General features: G+C 40.5%; 1 protein-coding gene across 5 annotated transcripts in view; it reads right to left on the bottom strand.

Annotated features, from left to right (window-relative positions):
* Positions 1 to 9,803: 9,803 nt before the first annotated feature.
* The window catches only part of EVI5 (ecotropic viral integration site 5), a 352,231-nt gene continuing 338,630 nt past the window's right edge, over positions 9,804 to 23,404 (bottom strand). For 4 of the 5 annotated variants that reach the window (XM_073593140.1, XM_073593141.1, XM_073593142.1 and 1 more), the window contains one exon: positions 9,804 to 11,875. In XM_073593140.1, the coding sequence (XP_073449241.1) occupies positions 11,567 to 11,875 (309 nt within the window). In that variant the 3' untranslated portion in view covers positions 9,804 to 11,566. Of the gene's footprint in view, positions 11,876 to 14,820; positions 14,849 to 23,404 lie in introns of all 5 variants that reach the window. The other variant, XM_073593144.1, reaches the window with a different exon arrangement.

Below are 23,404 nucleotides of genomic sequence, written 5' to 3'. Positions count from 1 at the left end.
TTCCCCTGATCAAGAAAACACATGTATGTGAAGTTTGCTAATGAGCATCTGAATGATTCAAAGGAAAACTGGGTGAAAGTGTTGTGGTCAGATGAGAACAAAATCGAGCTTGACATCAACTCAACTCGCTGTGTTTGGAGGAGGAGGAGGAATGCTGGCTATGACCCCAAGAACACCATCCCCACTGTCAAACATGGAGGAGGAAATATTATGCTTTAGGGGTGCTTTTCTGCTAAAGGGGACAGGACAACTTCACCGCATCAAAGGAACGATGGGTGGGGCCATGTACAGTCTAATCTTGGGTGAGAACCTCCTTCCCTCAGCCAGGGTATTGAAAATGGGTCGTGGATGGATATTCCAGCATGACAATGACCCAAAACACATGGCCAAGGCAACAAGAAGAAGCACATTAAGGTCCTGGAGTGGCCTAGCCAGTCTCCATACCTTAATCCCATAGAAAATATGTGGAGGGAGCTGAAGGTTCGAGTTACCAAACTTCAGCCTCGAAAACCTTAAAGGGGTTGTAAACCCTTGTGTTTTTTCACCTTAATGCATCCTATGCATGAGGACGCGCTGTCCCTCTGCCCGAGGTTCTGGGCACTTGATTGGATAGATTGATTGCAGCGCAGCCATTGGCTCCGGCTGTGATCAGTCAAATCCAATGATGCGGGGGGGGGGGGGGGGGAGAGGCCTTGAGTTATACATTCAGCGGCTATGGATGCCGAATGCTAAACTTGGGAGCGCGACCGCAAGGTAACCCCCCCGGGAGAGCGCTTCTCCTAGGGGGTTATCTGATGCGGGGAGGAGCCTCGAGAGCCACCGAGGGACCCCAGAAGTCAGTGTTCGGGGCCACTCTGTGCAAAACAAACTGCACAGTGGTGGTATGACATGTTTATTTATTTTTTTTTTTTTTAATTGAAGCTTTACAATCACTTTAATGACTTGGAGAGGATCTGCAAAGAGGAGTGGGACAAAATCCCTCCTGAGATGTGTGCAAACCTGGTGGCCAACTACAAGAAACTTCTGACCTCTGTGATTGCCAACAAGGGTTTTGCCACCAAGTACTAAGTCATGTTTTGCAATGGGGTCAAATACTTATTTCACTCATTGAAATGCAAATCAATTTATAACTTTTTTTTAAATGCTTTTTTTTTTGCGTTGTTATTCTGTCTCTCAATGTTAAAATAAACCTACCATTAAAATTATAGACTGATCATTTCTTTGTCAGCAGGCATCAAATACCCTTTTCCCCTCACTGTACATATATGTTACCAGTTTCTTTTCCAAAAAGTAAGAATTGATGGTTGGAATGCTCAGAGAGTATCCAACAAAGTGAAAAAAAAAATATGATAGCTTCTGACATCAGAAGAGAATGTATATATATATTATATATATATATATATACACACACACACACACACACACACAGTATCTCACAAAAGTGAGTACACCCCTCACATTTTTGTAAATATTTTATTATATCTTTTCATGTGACAACACTGAAGAAATGACACTTTGCTACAATGTAAAGTAGTGAGTGTACAGCTTGTATAACAGTGTAAATTTGCTGTCCCCTCAAAATAACTTAACACAGCCATTAATGTCTAAATCGCTGGCAACAAAAGTGAGTACACCCCTAACTGAAAATGTCCTTACAAATGAGCTAACAAACTCATTGACAATTTATACACAGACACTATTTGCAATTTAAAAAGCCAGAAATATGGGAAATTATTTAATTACCATTTTAACCTGTGTCACCTTGTGGGTCTGTGCCAAGGCCAAACATTCCAGGGTATGTAAACTTTTGATCAGGGCCATTTGGGTGATTTCTGGTATTGTGATTTAAAAAATGAGCCAAACAGCTATAATTAATTGCTTCATATGATCACTATCCTTAAAGTACAACTAAAAAGGTAAACTTTTTTTTTCATTTTGGATGGAGTGGAGAGGGTTTAGAACACTTGTTAAGGTGAATCTCCCTAACACAGGCACAGACATCAATAAAAACCTATTTGTCCTGTTGACCATTATCACTGAAAGTGAAAATCATGAAAATCATACATTTTGGGTTGTCCCCAGAAAAGTAAGAGGGGAAATCTTCCAATGGGGACACTAGTTCTGGTAACCTGGGGGTCCCCAACAGATTCCCCTAATTTGTCAGGATTTTAACTCACTTCCTGTTTGGCTATGGGACAGGAATTGAAGGGAAATCTCCCCAATGGGACACAGATGGCAAAAAATAAATGGACAGGGGCTTTGTTCCACCCATAATCCGAAAAAAAAAGTTGCCTATTTTATTCTATTTTAACCACTTTAACCCTGGAAGGATTTACCACCTTCCTGACCAGGCAATTTTTTGCGATACGGCACTGCGTCACTTTGACAATTGCGCGGTCATGCGACGATGTACCCAAACAAAATTTACGTCCTTTTTTCCCCACAAATAGAGCTTTCTTTTGGTGGTATTTGATCACCTCTGTGGTTATTTTTTGCGCTATAACCAAAAAAAAGCGACAATTTTGAAAAAACAATATTTTTTTGTTTTTGCTAGAATAAATATCCCCAAATTAAAAAAAAAAAATTCTTCCTCAGTTTAAGCCGATATATATTCTTCTACATATTTTTGGTAAAAAAAAAAAAAAAAAAAAAAAAAAAAAAATTGCAATAAGCGTATATTAATTGGTTTGCGCAAAAGTTATAGCGTCTACAGGATAGGGGATAGATTTATGGCATTTTTATTATTTATTTTTTACTAGTAATGGCGGCGATCTTTTTTATCGGGACTGGGACTTTGCAGCGGACAGATTGGACACTTTTTTGGGACCACTGACATTTATACAGCGATCAGAGCTAAAAATAGCCATTGATTACTGTATAAATGTCACTGGCGGGGAAGGGGTTAACACTGGGGGGGGGCGATCAAGGGGTTAAATGTGTTCCCTCAGTGTGTTCTAACTGTAGGGGGATGGGACTGCCTGGGGGAGGAGACCGATCAGTGTTCCTATATACTAGGAACACACAATCTGTCTCCTCTCCCCTGCCAGAACGTGGATTTGTGTGTTTACACACAGATCCTCATTTTGGCTCTGTCAGGAGCAATCGCAGGTGCCCGGCGGACATTGCGACCGCCGGGCACGTGCTTCGGCTCCTCAGTACCGCGGTGCACGTTCCCTATACTGCTTAAAACAGGAGAACCATTCTGCCGCCGTCAAACGATGTTGGGAGGTTGGCAAGCAGTTAAACAAAGGACAGTTTTTTTGGTTTTTTTTGGCATGATTAGTCATATTTTCAATATCAATGCCACATTTCACGATTTATGCCAGGGTATGCAAACTTGAGTACACAAGACTGTGCAAGGCTACTCATCTGAAAGTTAGGGTAGGATAAGGCCAAGAATATGGATGTAGCCATGTCTGTTTGCCTGACTATCATGTTGAGCTCCTCTCCCTGCAGTCATCTGGGACACATCACAGATCCCAAAAGACTCCGAGACCATTCACAATGCTCGTGCATGCACAGTGGGCACCCAGCTGTGGAGCCGCAAGCTGTCACAGCCAGGTGCCCACAGTTGATAAGACGGCGCCAGGGACAAATGACAGTGGGAAGGGATGGCTTGGGTGAGCACATCCTGGATCCTGAGACAGGTGAATATTAAAAGTCAGCAACTACAATTTTGGTATAATGAACACAAAACTGGAGCTCCTCTTTAAAGGGATTTTTTTTTTTAACCCTGCCAATTGATCCCAAGATTGTCAGGTAAAAAAATAGGTATCTCAATGGCAGGACGGGACATCCTACAGGTATCTTCGTTCAATAAAGCTTTGACAAAAACTTGGAAGCTGATTGGTTTCTCTTTTAATACATTTTTATTGAAAAGTTTTAAAGAGTACAGTGTGTGACTGCAATCAGATATACAGAAAAGAGCATAATATAAGTGATTTGCAAATCGGTAGTCGTACATGTAGAGAAATTGTAGCAAATAACTACAATTTAGCATGTGAAATGGCACATTAGCAATGCTATAACAGAAAAACTAAATGGGGAAAAAAATAAATTAAATCAGTGCGCCTATACCAGAGAGGTAACTGCTAGGGGATGAGATACTTCGAGTTTACCTATGCAAAAACAAACGTGAAACAAAGAAGTGCATAAGTAGAAATCATCCCTATGGAAGAGCCTAGACAAGTAGAAGGAGGAAAAAAGGTGGGCAAGAGGGAGGTGAAAGAGGAAAGTGGAAAAAGAACATCAGGAGCACCCAAAGCAGAAACCCAGGGTCTCAGTGCTTCAAAGCAACGTATAACTGTCTGTTGATATTGAAGGGTGAGCATATTGGATCCTCCATATTTTTCCTCTATATTGGAGTCCATATTTTAAGAAATTTCTCATGCTGATCTAAAAGAATGCTGAAGAGCTTCTCTTTAGTGAAAAAGTCTAAGTTGCGGCAGACTTCACTAAAGGGTATGAACTGTTGTTTCCAAGCTCTCGCTATTGTTTGGAAGCTAATTGGTTTCTATGCACAGCTGCACCAGATTTTGCAATCTCCAGTTTTAGTAAATCAACCCCAATGTCTCAGCGGGGAGGATTCCTCCGTCTGGCCCACTGGCTGAATGAAAAAAAAAAAAAAGATCCATCAATGGCCAGTTTAAGTTCACATAATTTTAAGTACTCACGGTAATCTGTGGTGTTCTGTGGCTATTTCCCAGGGATGTTGATTACCAGAATGCCCTTTGTTTTTTGTATTAAAACGCTTGTACATACAGGCTTCTGCTTGGGAAGGAAAAGCCTATTACAACAAGATTTTAAAAGCTTCCAGACCTCTTTAAAGTGGAGTTCCACCCAAAAATGGAACTTCCACTTTTTTGGATTCCCCCCCCTCCGGTGTCACATTTGGCACCTTTCAGGGGGGAGGAGGGAGCAGATACCTGTCTAATACAGGTATTTGCTCCCACTTCCTGGCAGAGATCACCGCAGCGCTTGCAGTGACCTACGCCACTTCCGGCACCTACACTCTCCTCCATCGCTGTAATCTGTGAGACACAGAACACAGCAGGGACCAGAGAGGGCGCGCAGTGCGACTCGCGCATGCGCATTAGGGAACCAGGAAGTGAAGCCTCACAGCTTCACTTCCTTATTCCCTTACAGAGGATGGTGGCGGCAGCAGCCGAGAGCCGATGGACGGATCGGCTGCTGACATCGCGGGCTCCCTGGACAGGCAAGTGTCCGTATATTAAAAGACAGCAGCTGCAGTATTTGTAGCTGCTGGCTTTTAATTTTTTTTTTTTTTTTTTCAGTGGACCTCCGCTTTAAGCAGCTTTGTTTAGGCATTTAAAGGACAGTTCATCTTCAGTTTAGGGAGATTAAGGTGTCACTTTTAGTCAAGAGGTCACCTTTAAAGTGGTAGTAAACTCCGCTTTGGGATTTTTTTTTTTTTCACCTACAGGTAGGCTTGTATTAAAGCTTACCTGTAGGTAAAATATATATCTGCCAAATGTGCATGTTTAGGCTCCTTTCACACTGGTACGACATGACAGTCGTACGACTGTGGATCCGACTTTGCCCTGCGACTTGAAGTCTGACTTCAGTGAACGGGGATCCGACTTTGATCCCCGACAATGCAGGCACTTTGTTTCTGGTATGAATCTTTAGGGGGAACTCCACACCAAGTTTGAAAAAAAAAAAAAAAAAGGCATGGGTTCCCCTACCAAGAACATACCATGCCCTTCGGTCTGGTGTGGATTTTAAGGGGAACCACCATGCCGAAAAAAGGGCGTGGGGTCCCCCCAACATCCTTACCAAACCCTTATCTGAGCACGCAGCCCAGCAGGTGAGGAAAGGGGGGTGGGGACGAGTGAGCGCCCCCCCCCCCCCCGAACCGTACCAGACTGCATGCCCTCAACATGGGGGGGTGGGTATTTGGGGCAGGGCTTCCGGATGACAGCGTTCCAGCGTTCTCCAGCATTGGAGCTTGAGAGAGCGTCGAGTCAACATCGGAAGAACAGAGGGAGAAGACAGTGGAGAACCTGCAAAAGAGCGAGAAGATAGCAGATAGCAGAGAAGACCCAGCAGAAGACAGAAGGAGAATAACTGGAGAGGGCTAGAAGACATCAGTGGAGAAGACCAAGAGAGGGGAGAAGAATCGGCAGAGGACATCAGCAGAGGAGCCGGAGAGGGGAGAAGAGATTGGAAGAGACACCTGAGCTGCCTTAATAAATTACTTTAAAAACGTGCAATTTAGACACTTTTTTTTTTTTTTTTTTTTTTTTTAGGTGAATGGGTAGGGGTACCCCATACTCATTCACATAGGGTGGGGGGCTGGAATCTGGGGGCACCCCTTGTTGAAGGGGAATTCCAGATTCTGATCAGCTCCCCGCCCACAGACCCCGAAACCACAAGGCCCCCCCGCCCCAAAGCACCCACCCCCCCATGTTGAGGGCATGCGGCCTGGTATGGTTCAGGAGGGGCACTCGCTCGTCCCCACCCCCTTTCCTGACTTGCCGGGCCGTGTGCTCGGATAAGGGTCTGGTATGGATTTTGGGGGGGGGGGGACCAACACTGTTTTTTGGCGTGGGGGTTCCCCTTAAAATTCATACAAGACCAAAGGGCCTGGTATGCTCTTGGAGGGGGAACCCATGCAGTTTTTTAAAATTTGCCATGGAGTTCCCCTTCAAGATCATCAGAGCACAAGTCGCATGCCAAAGTCGGAGCAGTTAAGACCGCGATCCGACTTTGATCCAACTTCAGTGATATTCGATGGGCTGAAGTAGGCTCAAAGTCAGACCAACGTAGTGCAGGGACTACTTTGAAGTCGGCACGACATTAAGTCGTACTAATATGAATGGTTGTCATTGGAAATCATGGGGAAGGACTTGTCATGCAACTTTGCAGTCCCAAGTTGTAGGACAAGTTGTAAAAGTGTGAAAGGCGATGGCATATTAAGGTTTACTATTGCTTTAAGAGAAGTGTTTATATATTTTCCTTTCCAGTGGCAATGAATGGAAAGCAGTGGCATGTCAGTTCCACAAGCTACTGCAGGTAATTCCACAAGCTACTGCAGGTATTTTACACTTCTGAGTGTATAGAACACTTGCTCTTCCTCTGGCCAATAGTTGGCTACAGGACATTCGAGCTGTCGAGAGGAACCAATTGTGGGAGGCGAAAGTACTCTACTCATCGAACAGTCTGATATTTTCAGCAGCTGGGGAGCAAAGATGCAGCAGCTTTTCAATACACAAGATGCCAAAAAGATAAGTATACAACAACTTTTTACAAGGAACCTCTCTAGACCAAAAGTGATGACAAGGTCACGTTAAACACAACACTACATGAAGCTTGTTATCAGCTTGCATAAAACTACAGTCCACGTTCACATTAAGATTGGTTTAGAATCTTCTTACTGGAACCGAAGTTTGCTTGAGTCTTTGACCAAGCTGCCTGAAGTTTGCGATAGTTTTCAAATATTTTGTAAAAGCTTGCAGTACACATTGCTTTTCCACACGCTGAAGACCCCATGCACAAGACCTTTTAGGGCTGTCTTCCGAGACTGGAGACACTCAGGGTGTAAACAAAGCTGCTGTGGTTTCCAGTAAAGGCTGTGGTTGTTCCAAGTAGACAGCTGGACCGGGAGGATTTATAGAACTGTTTAGAACTTTTACTTGGTATATACCCTTTATCTAATAATGCATGAGATATAAGTTGCCAGTTTTTTTGGTTTGTGTATTATTTGACCTCAGCTAACAAAAATACATCCACTGAGAAAATTTGAAGTGACTTTTTATACATGTTTTTCAAAAGCCAGAATCTTAAGCAGGCTATAGATAGTTTGAATCTTGTTCAGTTCAGCAAGAACTGGCTGAGATTCAAACCATGTACGGGCAGGCTGATTGTACACAAGTTTAATTGATCAACTTGTGTACAACTAGCCTGCCAGATTTTACATGCGATTAATGCGTGCAGCTGCTATAGCCGCTAGCAATAATCACTGTGTTCTCCCAAGCAGGGACGGCTTCCCCAGCCCCCCCCCCACCCCCGCCAGTGAATTTCTTTCCTGTAATCCATGATTGCAGGAAAGAAATTTGCTCCAGCTATGGTCAGCCTTGTTTCCACTTAGTAATATAATGGACACTGTAAGGAGCTTCATTTAGCAGGTATAGACAGGAAGGTTGAGTGTGTAACAAGAGCTATAGAAAATAGAATAGCAATAGAAAAAATTAGGCCCTGAAGGGACCAAAGGCAATCAGGATTGGCAAACACTCCATTAAAGGTAATTGGATTAATCTGGTTGAACAAACATCGCTAATGAACAGGTATTACTACGGATAGCTTTCTAGCAAGAAAGACGCTATATCCACCTTTCAATGTAATCTACACATGGAGATGAAGGTTGCCTCATGACATTCTTACATCTATGGCAGCAATAGGCATCCATCCTCAACAATGGCTCCCAGGGAAGAGGGATAATGATCACTTGGGTTTAAAAAATATTGCTCAATTGCTACTTTTCCCCAGGTATAAGAAAGCTCCTGAAGTCTTCCAGCTTCTCTCTCCCATCTCTGAAAGATAAAAACGCAACACACAGGAGGCCTAAAACCAACCAGAAGGAACTCTGATCCCCTTTGTGTTCTTAAACCTGACCATACACTAAAAGTTTGTTTGATTTTTTCTTTTTTAAGAATGTTTGTGAAAATTTCAAAAATTTGAAGGAGCGAGATGAAAGATTTTTCCTCAAAGGAATTTCCAACAGTGAATGTGGATTTGGTTTGGGCAGGTCTATTCATTACAAAATTGAATCTTAAAAGCAAGATTAAAAAAAAAAAAAAAAAAAAAAAAAAGTACTTTCAAATGACATTCAAATTATACTGAGAATTTTTGTATGAATATTCATACAAATGTACTAGTGGATATCTACTAGTATATTGCCATCTTAACAAACTGCCAAGTGTTAAACTTATGAAGGCATAAATTGGCTACAGCTTGTGAATGCATATATTGGCTATGGCTAGTGGTCTTTGGTAAATTCTAACCCATTAAATTTTTTATTTTTTTTTTCCAAATGATATATAGTGTATTGCCCAAGCATGCTTGTTCTGTATTGCTGGGACTCCAACTACTCCTGGTGCAAGCCTCATCAAGGGAACCAATATTTTGTTTCCTATAGATTTATAATTAAGCCAGACATACATGGTACAAATTTATTTTCTGCAACCACGGGTTGCAGGAAAGAAATTTGCTTGATTACCCCCATCAACACAGGCAGTATTGACGGCGGGAATCCCTCCTGCTGAGCAATTGTATTCTACCATTGTATCTGGCAATACCAGCTGCTAGCTATAATTGCATGCAAGATCCGAACGGGCTGGTTGTACTAAAGTGTATTGATCAACTTTGTACATTCAGCCTGCCCATACATGGTTCCAATCTCAGTCAGTTCCTGCTGAACTGGCCAAGATACAAACCATCTATGGCCAGTCTTGGACTTCTCCTGTCCACTGGCCTGGATTTACCATGCAGTTCAGGAGCCAGAGAATGTTAGATGTTATCTACATTTTAGAGGTAGGTGCCATTTATGACAAATATACACGGCAAGGACTTTCTTTCTCTTACCTGCTCATTCTCTGTAGATATTGAGGCAATCCATTCCAGGTCACATGCCCATAGTACAGCCCTTTTAATTATTGGCGAAACTCTTTACCTTAGCTTGCAATCTCTAGAGTTAGGCATTAGTTACTTTCTATAATGTGTTCCATATTTTACCATTCGCCAACAATAATTAAAACATGTCAAATAACTTCAACACAAAAGCGTAAATCATGAAAAAATTTATTTTCGTTACATATATTTATATATAATGTTAAAAGATTTCCATCAATAGTGTTTTACTGAGCAGGTGTGATGACATTTCTAATGTGAAATGCAATGCAGGGAGCTTCACCTATTTCACAAAGATATGGTTAGTGTTCTGCATTGTCAATTATGATTCTTAAACTATTTACAAAAACAAAATCCATTTTCCCTGTTGTGATACAGGAACCAATTACATTTCTACATTTACATTCTTTGTATAAAATGATTATGCACTTCAGGCACCTCTTGCATGAAATATATGTATATTTATGTACAAAATAAAATATCTCACAAGTAACATTAATTGACCTTTTAGGCAATAGCATACTCTGAAGACGCAAAACTAAAAAAAACAAAAAAAACAAAAAAACAAGAAAAAGATGTTTAAAAAAAAAAAAAAAAAAATCACTGAAAACATTTGGTCTCATTTAGCAGCCCTGAAGCTGCTTTTCCGCCACTGCACAGTGATCCCTAACGATGTTTCAGAACAATGTTCATATTAAAAAATCTGCAGCAGATTAGAAGATCCATGCTTTTGATAAAGACACATGGCTATGCAGCAGCACAGGTTAAAAAAAATAAAATCCCTTTATGTACCAAGAGAACTATAACCAGCAAGAACAAATGGAGGACACAGATCTGACCACTGGAATGAGTAAGATGGCTAAACAGACTTCAACCAAAGATATGCTTTATGTTCTTGCTCTTCGTAGCATGGAAGGACTCAAACCCAAATGCACTCCTTGAAGGAAAACAACCGCCCGTTAGATGAAAGCATCATTTTTGATAATGTTGCATTCACTGCTTTAAAATGACTAAATCTTTGATATGTATGGACTGCTATCAAAAAGTAAAACCTCAATCCCACACTACAAGGTCCATTCGGGTTGATTGTTCCCTATAAATATTACTGCCTTTTTATTAAATTATTGGAGTGTCTTTAGTCTTGTATAAAATTAGTGTTATTAAAGATTTACAACAAAGTACATAAATACTTACATTTAAACAACGGACATTATGCCATATATAGTGACAGACCTTGTGCCTCAAAACACAAAAGGTGATGCCTATAGGCAGATTCTCTCTTATATGTTAACACTCAGCATAGAAAATTAAAAGGCAGCAACTGATTAGATGCTATAGGCAACAGCTAGACACTCCTTCCTACAGCTTGCATACAAGTGCCTTACTGTCTGTCCTTTGACTTTTTCCATTTATATCTTTGTATTTCCACCACAGACACATTGCATGTATCCTCCTCTGAACATGTGACAGCATTAGAGGGTGGATTTGAAGACCACACAACATATTTACATATATATATAAAAGGTCATATGCTTTGTTCAACAGGCATTAAATATTGCACAGGTTTCTCCTTTGTTTTAAAGAATGTCAAAAATTTGCATTACCAGTGTGGAAAACTGCAAAACACATCTTCCTATGATATTTGCTCATCAAATTAATTTATGCATTGATGGAGAACTAAAACATTGCAAGAAAAACATTTTGTTAATACTGTTAGCACAAAAAAAAAAAAAAAAAAAGTGTCCAGTGAACGTTCTTGTCTAGTGTATGGCAATAGTGACAGTTTGGCAAAGTATGAAGGCAAGTAGAAGTTCTTTACATGCTGGGTCAAGTCAGGTTTGTAATTAGTTCAGGACATACTGTAACAACATTGATGAGTGTCCATTTCCATCAATTCAATGAAGAGTCACAGTGATGATCAGACCGTCGTGGAGTAGGATTCTGTTCTTTTAGCCACTGGTTTTTGGACCACTACATCGGAATCCACAAGGATGTCTAGTACCTCAGTGTCGCTGTCACTGCTATCCAAGTCAGAAGGAACCAACATTAACTTTGCATGCTTTTTGGGCAGGCTGTAATGACCTTCCCCTTGTCCTAGTGAGCCAGAGGCGAAGTCTTCATCAGACGAATGGAAAGACACGTCATCTCCGATTATGTGATTGACGATATGGATGCCATCAAAAGTGGGTGGGTCTGATAAGCCCTTCTGACTTTTTATACAATGAATCTGTTGCACAATAAAAAAAAATAAAAATAAAATGAATGACTGAATACAAAATTTTACCTAAAGTGACATTTGGGATCCAAGATCTAATGACTGTATATTTTGCTTAAGGAACAATTAATGACTACAATTCACTGTTAAGGTTACACCACAGCAATGGGTAACTGACTAGATCTTTAGCCAACTTGGACGTTGGATTCAAAAGGAACCTATCTCAATTTAAAAAAAAAAAAAAAAAAAAAAAAAGGCGTCTACCAATGAGAATTAGTTTTTGCGTGAGCAAACTACTTCATAGGCCACAGACCTAGCAATGAAAGTCTAGGACAGGGAGATGCAATTGGCGGACCTCCAGCTGTTGCAAAACTACAAGTCCCATCATGCCTCTGGGTGTCATGCTTGTGGCTGTCAGAGCCTTGCTAGGCCTCATGGGACTTGTAGTTCCGCAACAGCTGGAGGTCTGCCAATTGCATATCCCTGGTCTACGAGCTTGCACCTAGAAAACCCAGCGCGCTTATTTGTGTCCTGACAGGTTCCCTTTAGGGTACGTATGTGGACGTCTCCTGAAAACGCTAGTTTCCTGCCAGGCTGATTCTTGCATCAATAATTTTAGTCACCGACTAAAATCTAAATGGCTAGAATAGTCATCCTTCAATGACTGCTTATATTGGCACATGGTCCTTGTACCGTTAGTGTAATTAACGCTGTTCCCATAAATAATGCAAAATACAAATGCTGAAAAGTGACCTGAATACAAACATTTAAAAATAAGTAGTAAATGAAATTAGAAAATAGATACTGTAAATATAAAATACATTACTTATTTAAATATGCAAGTCAGGTGATAAATGCAGTCATCAAGCTACAGTGCAATTACTGTGCATTCAGGTCTAATCCCTAAAGATAACCTACAGTACATCAACCCTCCCAGTGTCAAAAATGACTATCATTCTAAAGACATTGCTGCAGCAGGGATTCTTGTGGGCCTGGTGTTGAGGCAGAGTTACTGATTGGCTGTCTCTGCCCAATCATCACACCTCAACACATTTCAATTTAGTTGTAGTCATCTGAATTGTTTTAGTCGACTAAAATCTGTTACATTTTAGTCAACTAAAATGTAATGGGTGTAGTTAATACATTATTTAAGTATTTCTCTAGAATTTCCAACTAATTAAATACTTGGAGTAAAAATTTAATAATGTGTAGTTGGTATGGGGAAGTAAATGGGAGTGAGGGAGTGCACCGGGCAGAGAACTGGTCTGGGAAGGCTGGTATTTAGTGCTAAGCACTGCTACCTTGCTAGGAGGGCGAACCCTCACCACGTGGTATGCAGGGCATTGTTCATTGTTCTGGAATTCCCAGGCAGACAGAGGGAGCCTGCGTCTCTCAGTCAATATAGCTTGCCAGGGGGCTGGGGCTTTGACAGACAGGCAGAGCTCTGAGGAAAGTGGAAGTTCAGGTGGGTAAACGTCCCTCCCTCAGATTTTCAGTCGTTGACGAAAACTGGAATTTTTTTTGTTTAGTTTTAGTCACTGAAAACATGCAGCTGGCAAAAATATTTTGGTCTGCAACATTAACACTGCTCAACAGGGCCCATGTAATGCTGGAGAGTGTGGAGCTTCAGAAAGGTAGGTATTACAGATTTGTTTTGGGGGGGCAGGTAAGGGTTAGTGGAGACTTTACGGTCCACTTCAATCTTCCATCATAACTACCCAGAGCATACTAAAGACAAAGCATGCAAAAACAAAAAAAAAAACAAAAACAAAAACAAAAAAACATTCTCTTTCCTTGATGCAAGCACAAACTTTTTTTTATCTCTAAAATGCACTAAAGCCGGCCCATAGACAGTTTGACTCTCAGCTGGTTCAGCAGGAACCATCCGAGATTCGAACCATGTATGGGCAGGCTGAATGTAAATAAGTTGACCGATTGATCAACTTGGGTACAACCAGCCTGTCGTATTTTACATGTGATTATTCCCAGTGCCTGTTACGGCCGATGGCAATAATCACTGTTCTCCCAGCGGGGGGACAGCTTCCCCCACCGGGAGAACACAATGGCTCAGCAGGAGGGGTTCCCCCATCAACACTGACTGTGTTAATGGGGGAAAGAGAGCAATGTTCTTTCCTGCAACCCATGGTTGCAGGAAAGAAAATTGCTCAGTCCATGGCCGGCCTAAGACTGGCCATACACAGTGCAAATTTCATTCCTGCAACCAGGCCGAGCCATTGTCTGCTCCCGGCGAGGGAAGCCATCCCCGTCGGGAGAAGACAGTGATTATCGCTAGTGGCTATAGCAACCGCTAGTAATAATCGCAGAAGAACCCAGTAGGCGGCGTTTTACATTTAGCCTGCCCATTAAAGGTTCGAATCGTGTATGGCCAGCCTAAGAGGTTCATACCCTGCAGCAGCTATTACTGAGTCACTCAGCTTCAGGGCAAGAGCAGACTGCTATTTTCTGCAAAGGTTTCTAGCTAAATACACAGCACATGTTACAAAGTACATGCTTTTTCTCCCTTTCAGACTCTGTGTAACCATAGGGAAAAGTAGATCTCTTTTGAAGTAGAATGGTCATTGCCCAATAACTGTTCAACAGTGGAATAAGATGTCAATAACCAAAGCAAAATGGAGTACATGGACATGCACACTCTGCAAATGTCAATTAGCATGCACTGTGTGGGTTTATCAGCAGAGGTCAGAAAACTAAACTTGGTTGATATTTACTGAAGCCCCCCCTAATGACGAGCACACAGGACATTTGGTGAGGTTCCCATCAACACAAAGGCACACTTCACAGGTAGATGTCTGGTGGGGGAAGTTATGCAATGACACGGTGTAGGATGATGTGTACTGTAGGAACACATGCTTTGTAATGAGCGACTACAGAATTTATGAACAAGCAAGGAATAGGAAGAAAATGTATCTACCCCACAGCAATATACTGTCCCTTACCTGAAGCTGACTGTTCCACTGAGCCAGGCTTGTGTGAAAAAGAGGGCAATTTAAGATCTAGTGTACAGCTTGACACAGCAATTAAACCAACACATAATACAATTCATATCATAACATGGAGTAAACTATTCAAACAGATGCAGAACCACTAACACAGAAAAAAAATGGTCATGCATAAACATTTCCACTAGTCAATTCAACAAAGACATTGCACTCTAAACAATGGCCCTGCCTTGGTAAAACTGGTTGAACAGACCAAATAGAACGTTACCGCGAAAACCTTGAAGGACACTAATCTAAACCGTATTCAGTTGTTTTTAAGGACAATAAACCCCAAAACAAAAATGTAATCAATTGCAGCTTACCAGTCCTTCAATGTGCTGGCTGCATTCATTTTTCAGTTTAAGAATATTCTCAGCAAGTACAGAAAATACCTATTTGATCTCGTCACAAATTGTCACACGTGATATGAACTAAAATCAAACAATCTTCTCTCCCATTCAAGATATCTTTTGTAAACCACAAATTCCCCCATCCCTCATGAAATGGAGAGGCATAGAGAAAAATCTGTTTTTAATCCAAATCAGGAGTGTAGATTGTATGAAAAGCACGGCTCACTTCATATACATATGGTAGAGGGAGCCTAGCCACCCAGACACAGGAAATGTGTTACTGGCAGGAGTACCAAATGAAAAAAAGAGAAAATAAAGCAACCATTACATCTAAAGACTGGTAAGGAGCAACAGATAACATTTTATTTAGATTGATACACTAATTTACACTCACCTTAGCGGCTGCAATCTACCTAATGAGAGATACAGCCCATGTGTCTTTTCAGTCTTGAGAGCCTGTACTTTAAACTCCCTCCTTAAGAAAAGGAGACTGACTTGTGCCATATTATTGGTCTGCACTCCGACAATGTAACGCTTTGAAAGCCTCCTCCATTGTGCATCACTTATAATGCTTTTGAGTATTATATACTTTTTTCATAAAGACTTGTCTTCCCAGGCATTTCAAATATGCACTGAAAGTTTGACAATGTGCAACTTTTTTGCGCTTGACAAAAAAATAAAATAAAAAAAAGACTACGTTAAGTGGAAGACTGTGGGAAGAAAGCGGTCTACTTTACACTACACCAGTATACTTGAAGGATAAATTCACCTTAAAAATAAAGAAATGCCCTTTTTTATAATATGGATCTTTTTTTTTTGGAGCCTGTAAAGCATTGCACCCATGGTCAGCAGATCACAGGTGCAATGTTAGGTTCCTGTAGGCTGTGTAGCTGCCTGCTCGTAACTCCAATTTGGGCAGACAGTTACCGAGTGACAAGAGGATCAATGAACTAGAGCGGTCATCAGCGCCCCAGTAGTTAATGGAGAACTACAAGCCCTCAGCCACATTAATTGAACTCTCTGAATGAATGATGCGGCAGTGTCGGTGGAGATTCGCACAGCTGTGCTCTTTTTGTATAGTGAAAGTGGGTGCAGGGAGAAGATCCCCAGGCCCGCTGTCATGAGGGGGCAGTGTGCGGGCAGGGGGGGGCTGAGCAGGTAGATGCTGAACATGGTACACCTTAAATATGGGTTTATCATGTTCACAAAGGTGAACTTATCCTTTAACAGGTTACTACTTCCACCATACTAAGACTAGCCATAGGACTGAATTTGAGGCTCGGCCAGTTCAGCAGGATTCAAACCATGTATAGGCAGGTTGAATGTACCGAGTTGATCGATCAACTTGAGGACAACCAGCCTTCCAGATTTTACTTGTGATTATAGCTAGCAGCTGCTATAGCCACTAGCAATAAATAGTAGAGATTTGGTTGATTCTTTAATTACTAAAAGTGATCAGAATTGACAATTGAAGTAGTATTAAACCCGAAAGTAAACCTTTATGATACTGCAGCTTACTAGTTCTTAGATGTGATGGCTGCATTCGTTTTCTTTTGTCTTCTTTTCTTTTCATCTGGTGATCAAGCCAGTAAGTATGTTTTTCAAAAGAACAAGCTCTCTTGCAAGATGCATCAGTTACAGGGATGAGACAAACCATTAACACTGAGAGGGGTACTTAGAAGTTTATTTATGTAAAACTTTTATTCCAAAGGGAAAAAAAACGGCTATAACTGCTGATTGGCTTCAATTTAGAAGTGTATATAAACCTACTAGTCCATCTAATACTCCCCTCCCTCAAAACTGACAATGCTGCTGTCCAAAGGTGCCCGTGCTCCTTCATCCAGAGTGGGGCATTCTAATAAAAGGTCTGTTATTGGCCAGATCACCAGGTAAAAACAGAGAAAATGTTTAAAAAACAAAAACTAATGCACCCATCACATCTAAGGATTGGTAATCTGAAATTCCATTTTTGCTTTTGGGTTTAACCACTGTTTTAACTTATGGAAATCATACAAGATCGTGCTGACACAGGCTGGCGGCAGGTTCCTGAGTAAAATGCATCTAATAAGTAGGTGCTTCTGCTTAACCATGCGTTTAGACATGTAAACAGAGGCCCAAGCAGATTTTTCCATTTTGTTATACCAATCTTTATGCAGTGCAATGTTACCAATGTAAACTGGGCAGTGTGCAAGGGCATGTAAAACAAAATATAGCTGCCTTCAAATCCATAAAAAAATATATATACTTTTATGGATCTAAATGCATTTGTTTGGTTTATTGCATTAGCCCTGAAAACAAAAATGCAAAATAAGCTGAAAGCAATTTATTTTCAGCTCAGTAGAGCCTTCTGATTGTGGTATGTGCACAACTCGGCTGTCTAAAAACAAACACTAGGCCAGGAACACTATCTAATCATATCACAGGTTCCTCTGACTGACCACAACCACTTACAAATCAGACTCCGCCAACACACAGCAGTCTGACACGAGCACAGGGGAAAGAACTTAAACAAATCAGCTATTAAGAAAGCTCTGAGGAAAGAAGCAATGTGAAAATCTGTCTTACCCTACACAACTGAATGCTAAAGAGGATGACATTTATATTATTCAGAAACATGAGACAGAGACCAGAAGATCCAAAAACTGAACATTTTTTGGCTTAGTTGTGGCAAACATACAAGTCTGTGTGTGTGTGTGTGTGTTAAGATTGTATCAGCATGTGCACCATAATACAATATTGGTCAAGCTGCACAGAGGAACATGATGGGCTGACGTACCACCACCCAGAATTCTCAAGCTGCTCAAATTTATGGGCAAGCTGGTTGCACGGACGTTGATCCATCAATCCATGGTCAGGTTTTTTGAGTTTTGATTACTGTCAGTGGCGTTGGCTGCCAGCAGTGATCATTGCATTCTGATAGCTAGGAGATCTCTCACTTTGAGAATACAATAGAGCAGCAGGAGAGATCACAACACAGTGTTGATGGGGTTTGGGGGGGGGGGGAATCAAGCAATTTTCATTGCAAAAGCTATGGCTTGATTCAGGGAGATATCAAAAGCCATACATATAGATTGTTCCTCTTTTAGTCCAGGGGCTAAACCGGAAAGATCTATTCATTTGTCTCACTGGATGCAGGTACCGTTTGTCCGACAATTTTCCACCCACCTCCTTTATCAAGTGTTGATCGAAAAATTTACTTTTGTTGAGCTGGGTGGTGCCACCAGGGTCAACCACAGCTAAAAACTTTCACCAATTCAGCTAAAACTGCCTAAAATTCAAGTCATCCATGGTAACCTTAATCAAGCCAACTTGGAGACAAGTGGGAGCAGAATTCCCACTGATAACAAAAACTGTGTGTGGTAATGAGTACAAACCCAATTCCAAAAAAAATTGGAACGTTGTGTAAAATCTACATAAAAAGAGAATGCAATGATTTGCAAATCTCATCAAATGTTGCACAGTTCAAAATTGCACAAACTTGCAATGGCGACAAACTTTGACCCTTAATTTCCATAGGCGATGTTTAACATTTCTACAGGTTACCAGTTTTGAGTTACAGAGGAGGTCTAGTGCTAGAATTATTGCTCTTGCTCCAACGATCGCGGAGATACCTCACATGTATGATTTTGAACACAGATTTCAAATGCGGGCACGACTTGCGTATGCTTCTGCGCACGAGCATGGCCCTTTAAAACATTTTCTTTTCTTATTTTACTTTTTATTTTAAAATGTTTACACTGTCCCTTTAAAAAATTTCTTGGATCACTTTTATTCCTATTACAAGGAATGTACACATCCCTTGTAATATTCATCCAATGGACATTCAAAGCAAAATACTAAATATCTTTATTTGAAAATTGTTAAAAAAGGTTTACAGGTAAACTCAATTCAAAATTGTATGGCTCTAATCAATTTGATTGAATGTGTCTTGATATACTCTCAAATAGAGACTGGTACGTCCTCATTCTTGAGGAAAGTACCCATGATTTCAATAATGACTATGACAGAATTGTCAATAGCGCTTACATAAATGAAATTATTGATAAGGAGATTTTTGAGGCTTTGAAGAATATGGTAAAGCCACCAGGGCGTCCAATTATCTCAGGAATTGGTGCCAAAACTGAGAAGGGAAGTCACCTGGTAGATGCCTTTTTGCGACCCCATGATTTGGAACTCCCATCATACATTCAGGACACCATGGATTTACTGAGAAAACTATATAATACTGTGATACCAGACAGTATACTAGTCTCCATTGATGTGGAGGTACTATAGTGTAGTATCCCGCACCTACTTGGTATCTCCGTGGTGGAAACCTTTTTTGAATGAGATGGATGCGGCGGCAAGACCCCACAACGTTTTTGTGGTACAGCTGCTACACCATATCCTGACTAAAAAAAATGTATTTACCTTTTATGGCTCCCACTACCTTCAGGTGCAGGGGGTTGCGATAGGGACATTGTGCCCCATCATATGCCAACCTGTACCTGGGGGGGTGGGAGCGTACTATGTTCGCAGATGAGTCCCTGTCTATGTACCTGTTAAGCATTTTATGCTGGTACAGGTACATGGACGATATATTTATGGTATGGAACTCTAGTGAGTTGGACCTGCTGAGATTTATGGAGAGGCTAGCAACCAATACGCACAATCTTAAAATTCACTATGCAATGCGATTTGCAATCGGTATCATTTCTTGATCTAGACATATTTAAACAGGAATATGGAACACTGGGCACATCGTAAGGGAAACCTACGGCAGGGAGTAGTATACTTCATGACTCCAGTGCCCACCCCCAACCATTAATTAAAAGTATACCATACTCACAATACCTACGTATTAGGTGAAACTGCTCCAATGGAGATAATTTCAAGAAGGAATCTAATTTGATAAGATCAAGATTACTAGAAAGAGGTTATACTAAAACGACTTTAAAGAAAGCTTACAATAAAAGTAATGCCAGAAAAGTAGACATGAACTGTTCGGGAACAAAACCAATAAAAGTCAGATACTGTGAGGATTGTTACTACATACTCAAGTAGCCATTACATAGTCAAAGAAACAGTGGGTAGACACTGGCACCTCCTTACCGGTGATCCTATCCTGAGGAAATATGTTAAGGACTATCCCCAGCTTACATTCAAAAAATGTAGATCTCTTAAATACCGATTGGTTTATAGCCATTTTCAGGAACCCTGAGTGACCTTTGAATCAAATAGGGGTATGTACAAATGTGGTATGTGTGAATACTGCAATTGGATTTTAGAAGGAGCATCCTTTATTCTGCCTAATGAAAATATGCATAACATTGAACATCATGTCGACTGTCAAACGAGAGGTGTGATATATATTATTTTTTGGAAATGTGGATCATTCTATATTGGAAAGACGTTCAGGAACTTTTAGAAAAGAATCTATGACCATATTTACTATATTAGAAAAAAATTACTATACACTCCCATTTGCAGACATGTAGCTCTTCAACAAACACGACACTTCAATGATACAATTTACGGTCTTTGAAAGGGTTCTCGAGGATCCAAGAGGAGGAAAACTAGACAAAAAAACAACTACGTGAGGCAAGGTGGATTTTTTAATTAAATGCCACTTGCCCACCAGGCCTCAATGAGGCTCTTAGCTACAAGCCATTTTTAGGCTAGCTGGATTACTACCGCCAAAGGTCTTAAATTTCCAGGTTCCTGAATCTCACACATATACAACATATGAAACTATATTGTAGTCTGATCCATATACCGGCATATGTCTTTGTGTGTCCTGTTTTTAAGGCAAATATATTGGATCATGAAGTTATTATATTTTGTTATGTAGAACTATCGTAAATAAGCCACAATGTATAAATTTGCTACAGATGGATTTTGGATGTGGGTGCAGCATATTGTAATTTTTTATACTAAGCATATGAGGGAATAAAACTCCCTGTCTCTTTTGGAATTTTGGGAGATGCGTGCTTAAATGACGTGCTATAGTATATGCGATCTGTAATGATACCCTTGTGACACAAATGGGACCCATGGATGGTTATAATCTGGGGCAGGGGGGTTGATTTTTGGCCTCCTCGACATTGTACTAACAGAAATCTATTACATAATAATTTTTTAATCGATCATACTGATTAGAGCCATATCATTTTGAATTGATTTTACCCGTAAACACCTTTTAACAATTTTGTAATAAAGATATTTAGTAGTATTTTGCTTTGAATGTCCTTCACTGGTACAGATAAAGTCCGTTACATCAAACCTATCTTTAAAATATTATAAAGGATGAGGTACCCATAGCCCATACAATTCCATATATATACCTTGTCATACAGATCTCACATTTACACTTAAATGCAAAAAAAAAAAAAAAAAAAAAAAAGTCCCTTTAGGCCGTTGGGTCAAGTGGGGGCTATCATTCCCTCACTCAACTTAGTGCCTCTGAGGGGAAAGGATCGGATCGTCTCCGCCGCTACCGATGGCTCCGGTAAGTGTTGGAGCAGACCGTAACGCAGCGGGATGGGGCACCTCTACTGCCACTGATAAAATTGATCTTGCTGCTAATCCGCTACTGAGACTACTCTTATCTTAAAGTGGACTACCGGGGTTATGGCAGCCATAACAATGGTATTCAACGTCAAAGTACCGCTGTATAAGAATGGCGGGTGGTCCGGAAGTGGTTAAAAACAAAAAAAAAAAAAAATTTTTTTGAAATGCATGGCAGAAACAAGTCTCAAAAAACAGAAACAGGGCAACAAAAAGCTGGAAAAATGGTACTAACAAGGTATAGCTGGAAAAATATTTTGCAATTAGGTTAATTGCCATCAAGTCAGTAACATGATTGGGTATAAAAAGAGCACCTTAGAAAACCAGGGTGTCAGAAGTAAAAATGTCAAAAAATTGTCGAACAAATTTCAGAATTCAATTTTAAACGTAAAATTGCAGACTTTAAATATATAATTTACAGTACATAGTATTAAAAGAATCAAAAGTATCTGGAGAAATATCTGAGCACAAGACTGAAACGCAATATTGGATGCCAGTGATCTTCGGGCCCTCAGACGGCACTGCATTAAAAATAGTCATGATTCTATAATGGACATCACTGCATGGGCTCAGGATTACTTCCAAAATTCACTGTGAACACAGTTTGCTGTACCATTCAAAAAAGCAAGTTAAAGCTCTATCATGCAAACAAGAAGCCATATCTGAACATGGTCCGGAAACTCCGCCATCTTCTTTGGGTCAAAGCGCTTGATCCCTCCAAAGGAGTGACTGTCACCAGAACCAGTGTTCTCCTTGGCCCTGTATTCCTGTTCTGGTGACAATTTCGGAAATTTTGGATTCCTCTCAGTTTCAATTCTGGCGACAGTCATTATCAAGACAAAAAGAAAGCTGAATCTTCCTAGTGGGAACAATAAAAGCCTGTCAAGAGGTTCTATCCCTTCTAAAATGTAATAAAGCCATTGTGTCTGGCAAATATGGTTTTCAGGAGAGATCACCAGTTGCCACTTCTGTTCTGCTCTCAGTACAGATTTCCACTAATACTGTTCCTGAATAAAAAGGAAATGAGCTTTATAATGTATACCAATGGGAAGAAAATTGTGCTTGTTTTCAGTAGTACAGCCAGTGAAATCGGTTTGTTGCAAGGAAGTTAATGCAAGGTTCATTCCAGAGCTTCTCAACTTTTTAACATGGAGGAACCCTTGAAATTACTTTAGTCTCAGGCTCCATGCACGCTGGGCTTAAAAAAAAGAATCCGTGCTCTTGGCAGTAAAAAATGCTCATATAGAGTATTTTTTTGTATAAAGTTTAGACGAGTTTAGGAGAGTTTGTTTTTTTTCTGCCAGTAAGCTCCAATCAGAAACTCAAACCAGAAGGTTTTTTTTTTCCCCTGCCTCTAAATATTGAGCTCAAAATATGCCTGTAATTGTCCTAATGTGCATGGACACATAACAGTGAGTAGCTTCTACAGGAAGAACACAACTCCTGTAGAAGCAACGTTTTTTTTTTAAGCCAGTGTCCATGGAGCCTTAGTCAACCCCTGCTAATTAATGTACAGCTCAATGTACATCAGTGTGATAGTTAGTAGGAAGCATGTATTTAAAATGTGTGGTGAAAGGGAAGAATTCCTCCTTATAGATAGCTAAAATGATAAATGATGTCAATGGGAACTTCAAGGAGGCAGACAT

This window comes from Aquarana catesbeiana, linkage group LG07, assembly GCF_042186555.1.
Source record: "Aquarana catesbeiana isolate 2022-GZ linkage group LG07, ASM4218655v1, whole genome shotgun sequence".
Classification (NCBI taxonomy): Eukaryota; Metazoa; Chordata; class Amphibia; order Anura; family Ranidae; genus Aquarana; species Aquarana catesbeiana.
This window is presented reverse-complemented; position numbering and strand designations above follow the sequence as displayed.